Source organism: Pteropus vampyrus, unplaced genomic scaffold, assembly GCF_000151845.1.
Source record: "Pteropus vampyrus isolate Shadow unplaced genomic scaffold, Pvam_2.0 Scaffold28, whole genome shotgun sequence".
In the NCBI taxonomy this organism is placed as follows: domain Eukaryota; kingdom Metazoa; phylum Chordata; class Mammalia; order Chiroptera; family Pteropodidae; genus Pteropus; species Pteropus vampyrus.
Genome location: NW_011888809.1, coordinates 5,545,521 through 5,555,744, shown reverse-complemented (window position 1 = coordinate 5,555,744; position 10,224 = coordinate 5,545,521). Strand labels below are relative to the sequence as shown.

At 34.0% G+C, this 10,224-nt stretch overlaps 1 protein-coding gene across 1 annotated transcript in view; it reads right to left on the bottom strand.

Annotated features, from left to right (window-relative positions):
• WDR35 (WD repeat domain 35) overlaps window positions 1-10,224 on the bottom strand; it is a 78,281-nt gene that overhangs the window by 7,189 nt on the left and 60,868 nt on the right. Inside the window, exons 23-30 of the mRNA XM_023528503.1 lie at window positions 7,190-7,326; window positions 6,670-6,873; window positions 5,641-5,787; window positions 4,882-5,014; window positions 2,872-2,982; window positions 1,780-1,944; window positions 781-921; window positions 1-134 (exon numbers count right to left, since the gene is read on the bottom strand). Coding sequence (XP_023384271.1) covers window positions 1-134; window positions 781-921; window positions 1,780-1,944; window positions 2,872-2,982; window positions 4,882-5,014; window positions 5,641-5,787; window positions 6,670-6,873; window positions 7,190-7,326 — 1,172 coding nt within the window. The remainder of the gene's footprint in view (window positions 135-780; window positions 922-1,779; window positions 1,945-2,871; window positions 2,983-4,881; window positions 5,015-5,640; window positions 5,788-6,669; window positions 6,874-7,189; window positions 7,327-10,224) is intronic.

Below are 10,224 nucleotides of genomic sequence, written 5' to 3'. Positions count from 1 at the left end.
TATCCCTCATAGAGCTGCCTCTGTGCAAGTATGAAGAAGTGGTAAGCCTCGGCCCCTCTCCAAGCATTATCTGTGAAGCGACTAGTTGGCGACAGAACTTCTTCTTCCAGCAAACTAGCCAAAGCAGAAGTGGCCTATAAGTAAAGTCAGCATGAGCACAACAATGATCTTTCAATGAAGACAACTCCTGAAATTGCTGGACAGTAAAGTCTCTAAATTAGCAATTTTATCATTATGAAACTGTCACTACGGACTTACTTTCTCCATTATAATTCGTATTTTTCTAAACTAGTATGATTAAATTTTTCCTTCAACTTTATTGAGGTATAACTGACAAATAAAATTGTTAGGTATTTCAAGTGTACATTGTGGCAAATTGCTATACGTATACATTGTGAAAGGATTCTCCCCAGGGTATGGTCAAATTTTAAAACAGAATTGATTAAACTTTAAGTTAATAAGAGATTCATTTTCACATTAAAATAATATACATATTCTAGGAAAGTTTTTAGAACTCATGGATTAGAAAGGATTTACGAAGTAAAGAATTAAAGCAAAGACTACAGATTAGTCTCTTAGAAAAAATAATTTTCAATATTTCCAAGTAAAAATTTCTAAAACTTGAGTACTAATTCCAAATCAGTCATTCCTTGTCCTCATATCAATTAAGAAAATACATGTAAATAAGCAAATTAAATGGCCTGTCCATAAAGAGAAGTTCAATAGTTTTTTTCCTTAAACATATCAGATGATTTGGTGTCATTTAATGTTCTACCTTACCTCTGAACTCTTTCCTTTAACTTTTCCTCGCTGGGCGTTTTTCATTTGTTCATGATACTGCTCTATAAGTAAAGCTGATAGTACATAGAGCTTCTTAACACGTAAAGGCTTAGTTCTTTTCTTTGCCTCTTCATCTGCAATCTTTAAACAATAGAAGAATTGGGAGAATATATCTTTAAATCTACATTTGTACAAATATAATCATTTCTGAAATCTGATTCTCTAAAAAACAAAGGAAAGTCAGTAGGATGGACTATAACACCGCCCATTTACAATAAATATTTTTAAATCCATTTTGTTTTCCTTAGTACTGATAAGTATTTAGTTCGTTCTTAGTGTTAGCCCATAAGAGTTAGAACTCCTAACAATCTTAGTGAATAACAAATGTAAGAATGAAGAAAGCATTCATGGAATGGGTAATTTACTATAACAGAGATTTTAAAAACAATGCTCCAAGTACACAGAGATAAGTGGCTTTAAGTGGTACATCCTTCAGAAATTTTAATTTATTTAAGTGATTCTGAAGAAAATACTTCCTTTTTTCATTAAATCAGAGGGGGAAAAGGACAGAATAGAATGTAAAATTTGCATACATTAATACTAGTCATCCTCAAGCCAAATGCATATTATAAAAAGTATAATGTCTTTAAAACTTATACATTTAAGAGGACTCAAAATTGTATTATCAACAGGATTTAATTCCCAGTTAAGGGAATTTGTACATTATGGCTCCTAAAAATTCTATAAATCTTTATTAAGGTCAGTATTAAGTAAATATATAATTATTTAGGTATCAATAAGGTACGAATATTAATAAACAGCCTTGTTAGTAAAAGGTAATAATGCTAAGATAATGCATAGTTATAGTACTAGTAAAACCAGAGGGTTTTGCTATAACAAACATTTGTTTCTGAAGAAAATAGAAAATGTGTTCTTTGGTAAATAAGAAAACATTGGTAACTAGAACAAACCAAATACTCACCAAGGATGTTACATTACCTTAAACATCAGTTTAGCAGCATCATAAAAGTAGTTGGCTTTCCGATAGAGTTCTATGGCATCAAGAGTTTTATTCTTTTCCAATAAATGAGATGCATACCTCGCTAACAGGGACCCAATTTCTTTCATACTATGATTTTTAGCCAATTCAACAGCTTTGTTCCACTGGATGGAAAAATAAGTCATTCAGTTACCCAAGTATTTATAGTCATATATGTCATAAAATTCACACAATAAAGCTTTAAGTTATAACAATAAATAACACCATATTAAAATTAAAAATTGGTAGATATTTTTAAAAATCACTTACAATAAGAGCAGTTTATAAGTTTTATAAGTAAACATGTCTCAAAATGATTAAATGACTTTGATTTGCTTAAGAAGTACATCTGAAAAAGGAAAGCTTCAAAGTTTATAATCATTTTAATCTTAAAATTCTAATTTTACACAAACTATGAGTGAGAAAAAGATATATTTGTAATAAAATAAAACATGCAATTTCAGTTAAGAAAATATCCTATCATATTTAACACTTAAAAGTTATTTTTATAAAGCAAATGGAATTTTTAAAAATACTTTAAGAAAATACTTAAAAGAATACATTGATAGTCAACAATTTCAACAACAAGTCTGTATTTTAGTGAAATTCCAGTTTCTTAAAAACATCAAGTATACATTTTCTATAAAGGGAAAAGAACACAGAATTGCCAGAATAAATATTAATAAAGTAGCTCAATTCCTTTCTCAGGCAATGACCATTACCAGGTCCTTCTATGGAAAGAAAACCCCAAAATGCATAAAATTATAAAGTTACTTCCAGGTGAAAACTTGCCAGACAAAACTTCAAAACATTGACATAAATAAATAAAATAAATAAATAAATAAAAAAGCACAAGGTTTATTCAAGTTCCCATACTGAATTAGTTATGACCGGGTCACCCCTAACAGTGGCACTTCAAGAGGTCAGTGCAAACTCCATCATTTTCTCGGTCCTCGACTAAGTAACAGACTACCTGGCTCCTTTCACAAAATTCTTCTCAAGCTCTCCTTTAAAGACAGGATGACTATGGTGACTAATTTTCAGTTCCTTACTTGGTTGAGATGTACACAGGTATCTACTGCTGCCTTTGGTTGATTACATTTCAAAAATGCAGTCACTGCTTGTTCACACATTCCAACTCTCACAAACATTTGTGCTATTTCCTGTAAGGATAAAATAATACTATCGGATTTCACAGACCAAGGAAACACATAGAAATGAGAATACTAGTCACTTATATTTTAATTTACAAAACTCCATGAGACATATGAGTATTAAATATACTGGTGGTTACAGTAATTTTTCTTTTAAACAGATATAGGAACAGAGGCTACAAACCAGAACAGATGCTAAACCAATGTTTCACTGGCTCACGTGGGGATCTAATTTTTAACAAGGTCCTGAAGATACTGCACTCTTTTCTTCTCTCAGTTTAGTAGCTGGTTTATAGAAACGTCAAGCTCTAAAACAAACCCACACTAGTAGGTAAGAAAAATAGAAGTTATAATGAAAGGTAATTGTTAATTTGAGACTTAAGGAAAATCTGACATCCAGAGCTCTCAAATATCTCTATAAAGAACATGCTAGACCAGCTCAGGAAGCTGGGCCCGAAACAGAGCTCCCTCAGGAACCACAAAAACCCATCGTACCCATTTGGCTGTACTCGCCATTTCCAGAAAATCATGTTTTTTTTTCTTTTTGAATATCTAATTGGCCAGAGATTTTCCCTCCTTACCTCTGCTTCTAAAATATTTTGGAAAATGTCATAAAAGTACATTTTGTACTCAACTATCTCTTTAAAAGTAATGCTGATGTTTTTCTGATTATAAAGTAATACTTTTTTATAGTTAAAAAATTAGAAAACACAAAAATGTAAAGTTACTCATAATCTTACAACCCATAAGAGACCTCTCTCAATAGTCTGATGTAGTCTCCTAATATCTTTGTCCTATGAATATATGTGTATGTATGAGGTGGTACATGTATTGTGATCCTACTATATAGTTTAGTATCCCGTATTTCCCACTTAAATATTATGTACATTTTCTCATACTATTAAAAACTCCAAAACTTGATTTAAAAATTTCCAGTACTACTTAAATTTTTAAATTATTTAAATTATTTAAGTATTATTATAGCTTTAATCACTTAGTATTTACTCAGTAATAGTACTATCTGGATACTCTACAGAAATATTTTTTTCTGCATCATCAGATACACCCAACAGGTGACACTCATACACAGGTAATAAGTAATTTTAGTTTCTTTCCAACTCAAGAAAACACATAGAAATGAGAATACTAGTACATGAAATGCCGTTATTACAGGGATAACGGCTAATTCACAATAAAGAAAGCTGAATTGTCAGAATTCTATATTCATCTATCAATTAATACACAATATTTTTGTGGCAGAACTCACAACTGATATATGTCCAGCCCGTGTAATTGAGAGTTGCTGACTCTACAGGTATTATACAGCTCAGTATTTTACATTTTAGATCACACAAATAAAATACAAACTCATTAACATCATTCAGTAATTAATTAAAAAGAACATTCAAAACAAAGTTCCAGAAAACTCTGCTTTTAGTTTCTCTTTTTTAACGTTAAATAAGTTATTGGTAATATAACCCGATAAAAGTCAAGCTATCTTTTTAAACTTTTGTTATAGCAAATTTCAAACATACATACACTTAAATTCCAAGACCTAGCCTGGATTATTTTAAAGCAAATCTCTGATGACAATATTTCATCTGTAAATATTTCATGTGTTCAGCTAACTTTTAAAAGCAATTTTATAAAACTGGCAAGACTATGCAAAACTGTGATCCTGTTAAAGTAGTAGAAATATGACGAATCTTCACTCCATTTTCAAGCATTCTGTAATACTGATATACTGTTTTAACAATTAAAATCAAAGCATCATTTCATGTCTAAGAAACTATAAGATTATAGATTAATTTTAGATTTTCTTTCTTACAGAGGTTATTTCCTGACTATAACATAAAAACCTTATAAAGTAACCTAATAATTCCCAAAACTAAAATTTCCAATACCTACTGGAAGCAACTTGTGGTTTTCTGGAAGTGAACTGGCAAGATTCTCCAATCCCTCATAATCCTCTAACATGTAAAAACATTCGGCTAAGCGTTCCTGGTTTTGGCCTTGTATATAATATTGTACAGCATTCAACCTACGGGGCGGGGAAACGAGAACTTTAAACTAATGCGAATTTCCTGGTAAATAAGCACTTTCATGAAAAAAATGTTCCTTCATTAGAATTACCAGTATTGCTCTAGTCATCATATACTTTATATACTTTGAAGTATATAAATAGGGGTGGAGGGGATCTAAAGTCTGAAGCATATTTTAGTTACAACATTTATTGAATATTCTTAGTATTGTTTTAATCTGATACAAAGTTGTACTTCCAAACAGCAACATAAATATTAAAAAAAAAAAAAAAGCATACTGATCAAAATGAAAACTTAAAAATAAGAGCCAATGATTTCTAAAAATAATCTATAATAACAAAATAAGCCAACATAAAATACTTCTTCACTTCTTCGGAATTGCACACCGTGGTCTCAACCCTGCAGCCAAGCACAAGTTTTGTGAGTGTGGAAAGTCTTAAGCTGTACAGTGCTTATCTAACACCTTTAAGGACCTCGTGCTCCCCAGTGCGAATCTAGAGCTATTTTAAGTTTAGGAGCCAGGAGGGTGGTCTTCATTTCCCCAGCATTATTTCATAGGCAAGTACTCAGGAAGCTACATCTGAAGTGCTGGTGAAAGGATGGGTGGTCCAGACAGGTTACCTACCACTTTTGTCGGTCAGCAAAGTAGTCTCCGATGGCATTGTGGGCTTGTTCCAGAAGACTGTCATCTGCATCGCCAGATCCAGTTTTCAGGAGTTGGAGTACTCTAAACCAATCTCCCAGTTTCTGCCGGAGGCCAATAGCAAGGTCCCTACCAAAAAAAAATGGCATTTGTTCATCCATTCATTTATTCATTCATTTGATAAATATTTATGAAGTGCCTACTATGTGCTAGGTTCGAGTCTAGGGTACTGAGAATACACAGCAGTGAAGAGACAGACGAGGTAACTCTTAACATTTTAGAAACCTAACCTGACCAGGTAAGAAGCAATGGGGAGAACCTGGACTAGGGAAAAGGGAACAGTTTCCTGCCTTTCACTGTCCTAACCTTCCAATTTCCTTAGCAAAATAGTGATTTAAGTAACAATCATTTCACTAATTTCTTAGACATGATCAGGCTTATTTAAAACCCAAACGTATAAAAATATGTTTGATTTTATCTTTCTTTTCACAGCTTAAGTTGGATTAAGGATCTCCCAGAAGTACAAATAATATTAATGAAAATTAGGCATGTTTATAACCGAAATGAATTTCATACATTTTATATAAATCTAAAATGAAAGAAAGAATAAAATTCCATCCCTATATATGTTTGACTTTTATTTCATGTTCCTTGACAACAGAAAATTGAGTAATGGCCTAAATCGAAATAGAGAATCCAAATAATAAACTGTGTAATAAATGATAAAAGCCCCTAATCCCCATAGTCATATGATTTTTTTTCATAGCAAGTGAAAAATATCTCCCATGGCAAACCATTAATATATGTAAAAACTGAGAAGAAAACTGCCCCCAAATTACAAAATATAAATTAATGAGAGGCATGTGGGATATCTCATTGTAATCCAAACTGAAATTATTTTCTAAAAGAAACAGCCTGATACAGTTAGTCTATTTTACATTCCTCATTTGTAAAACAATAAAGTCATGAACTCTGGGAGTACTCCAGGATGCCTGCACCTTCCTTCCTTACCTTCTGTCCATATCAAGATACATTCTTTCAGCCTCTTCGAACCGGCCGAAGTAGGCAGCAACCTCTGCCTGCTTCATGGACTCACTCTGCAGGTTGCCCAGGCACCTCACGAACTTGATGCCTTGGTAATCCTTGCAGCGCACAAATGCTTGCTCGGCTGTGTGCAGATCCAGTTTCTGAAGAGCTGCTTCAGCCAGTAGCCGCCTTTATAGAAAAGAATCAGAAAAGCCTATTGCAAATTACTGATAAACAAGACTTAAAGCACAATCCAAGTATTATACTTACGGTTTCAAGTGAAACATGGTGGGAAGTGATTATTTTAACACATTTATGCATGTTTCATTTAATATTATGCTCATTTTGAGTACTTCCAAACCTAAAATAAATTTCTAAATCTTAAAAAGAAGAACAAAGATGGAAGTCTATCCCCAGGGAGGCTAGCATGAGAGCGAGGATGGCACAGCTGAGACTTGAAAAGCATATACCAGACATGTGGGGAGGGTTTTTTATTTTTAAATACCAAAGTCGGGGATGTGGATTGTCTTCTATGAACTGAGATGCATCTTCGATTCCAACCTTCTCAATCAATGCTCGACTATCTCGCAGGGACCGAATCTCAAAGTTAATTACATAATCCTTGTTTGGATGTTCTGGATTCTAAAAGTAAAGATGAAAAGAAAGGAATTCAAATAGGTACCTTTAGAGTATGTGTGTGTTTTTATAGAAAACAAAACAAAATTGCATCATATTGTAAGAACAAGTGGGAAGAAGGGAGATTCCCATGTGGGGGTCTTTGGAGTTATCTGGAAAACACCCACGACCCACAGGTAAGGTCTCTCCTGAGCTACCACGCCGCCTGTGGGGAAGAGGGGGCAGTGGTAGAAGGGGTCCCGAAAGCTATGCAGCCTCATTTCCCTCGGCTCAGCTGGAAACACGGGCGCAGGACCTCTACCCCTTCCTTAACCTACTTCCTCTGCCAGGGGCAATGAAGCTGTTGCTCCACGTGCTATTGGGCAACAGGCGAACAGGAGAAAAAGGGCTAGTTTTCATCACCACTTTTCTTTCGTAATTTATCAGGCTGACTCTCTCCCCACCCCCCACAAAAACAAAACAAAACAAAACAAAACAAAAACCTGAAGGCCAGTCTTGCAGGAAAGAGCTAGCTAATGGTCAAATAGAAATAAATAGTTATAATGAACTCACCAATATTCTACATATACCAAGTAATAAAAGTGAAGTATACAAGAAAATTTGAGGCCCCATGTATGAAACAGCAATGGCCCCCAGAGACCAGAGTTCTCTGAAAAGGTGAACTGAGCCCCACCCATCCCCTCCTCACCCTGACACTAAACCTCTGTATCTAGAAGCTGAATAGTTCTTAGGGAACTTCCGGGTACAAAGCAGGAAGAGGCTGGACTTCAAACAGACCTAAGCTCAAACCCTAATTCCATCTCTGGCTGGCTATGTGACAACTCTTACTAGACTCTGCTCTCCCCTTCCCCCTCCCACCCAAGAAGCCAAAACCATCTTCCCAAAATATAAACCCTATCATGCCACTCTCCTGCTTAACTCTCCCACTGACTCCAGGATGAAGTCCAAACTCCACAGCAAGGCGCACCAGATCCCTTACGACCTGGGTCTCCCTCACCTTTACCTCTCCCCTTCCTTATTTCTGCCAGTGCTAACCAATCACACACACCAGCTTTGAAGCCAGACAGCCTGGAGTCAAATCATGTCTTTGCCTACTGCTCACTGGGTGTCACTGGCAAATTAGTTTGTCTCCAAACCTCAGATTCTTCATCTGAACAAATGGAGATAATTAGACTTGCTTCCTAAAGTTTTAAGGATTAAGTAAAATAAAACATGTTAAACATTTAGCACAATGTCTAGCTGTACTACTCACATTATCCACAGTCTCAGTACTGACCCAATGCTCTCTTGCTTCAGACCTTTGAAGAAACACACCTACTGACTGAACCATGGCAGGCCCAACTCTTTGCTGGTTGCTGAATTTCTCGTTTATCTCCCCAACTCTTCTACTTGAGGCCAAGAACTATGTCTTACTGTCAGTAAACATTTGCCGAGTCAATGAACAGATGAACTTTGGGTAAATCATTTTACCTAGTAAGAGCCTTCTACATCTAAAAATGAGGTCTCTGTAATATCTACCAGGCACGGTTGTCATGACAAATGAACAATAATATGTAATGACCTAGGACAAATGAACACCTCATGTGGAGGTACTTTTTAAATGTTAATTCCCTTCCTTTTCCTTCTGTATTCCTTCTTCTCTAGTCCTCCAAGAAATTTCTCATGTTATTTCTTTTTATCTCCCTGTTTTATTGAGATATAATTGACACATAACATTATACCAGGCCTAAGTGTACAACAATCATATTATATCTTAAATCTGTATGCTTGAAAGAATCTACAGTTCAGTTACATACTTTCTGAGTCAACAAGGCCCCAGAGGGAAGTGAGGTATGACGATATTCTTTTCCTTATGGCTCTGCATGTAATAAGTCAGATAAATGACAATACTGTCACTGAGAACTTGGTTTCTCTTGTAGTTTAACACCCCCTGACAATAAACTGGGCAATGGTACATACTCTTCATTCTAATATTAAATATACAAAAATGTGTCCAGTGTATCAAGAATCTCAAAGTACAACTAACAATTTAAAGGTATATATTTTTAAATACTTCATAAAAGTCAATACAATCATCAGAGCAATGACACCACGGGCATTTTTAAACATTCTAGAACTTAAGGCAATTGGCAACTATGAGCCTTTCTTGAAAAAAACTGATGAAATCAGTTTCAACGATGAAATCCAGACAACTAAAAACTTAGTCAAAATTAAGAATTCATGTACAGAGAAAATGTTAACAGACTGATAATAACTTTCATTTAAATATATGACTGAACAAGTGAAAAATTAGGGTTACAAAACAAAATATAAATTTTCTAAATCCTAACAATATAAAAATAATAATACAGCTAATAAAAAAAGAGAACGAGGTAGAAAATGTAAGAATGTCATCTTTTAGAGTGAACAGTGAATAACATTATTAAAAATGAAAACATAGTGTAAAGGTGATAACCTCTTAGTTTTTCATAATTTTTTCTTAACCCAGAAAAATGATATTGTTTGTGATAGAAAAAATTATCTAAAGTTCTACAATTCCCTCAAATTCACTTTCAGGTTATTAAATTAAAAATTAAATTTAACACTAAAAAAGTAGATTGTACGATGATACCATTTTTACAAAATTACTTAAATTCATCTATCTAACCTATCAAACCTGTCTTTCCACATACAGTTTGCAACTGTATGGAATGATGTTCTGATATTTTATCTAATGTTAATGATTAAAGTATCTGAGTGGTGGGATTTGGGGTGATTTTTTAATCTTACCGTCAGCACTTTTCTGTACAGTTTGGATGCTATATAACTATGTATCACTTTTTAAAAGCAATAAAGTCAGTATTCATTTTTTAAAAATCAACTTAAACATTTCTGAGAACCAACTATATATCAGACCCTTGCTAA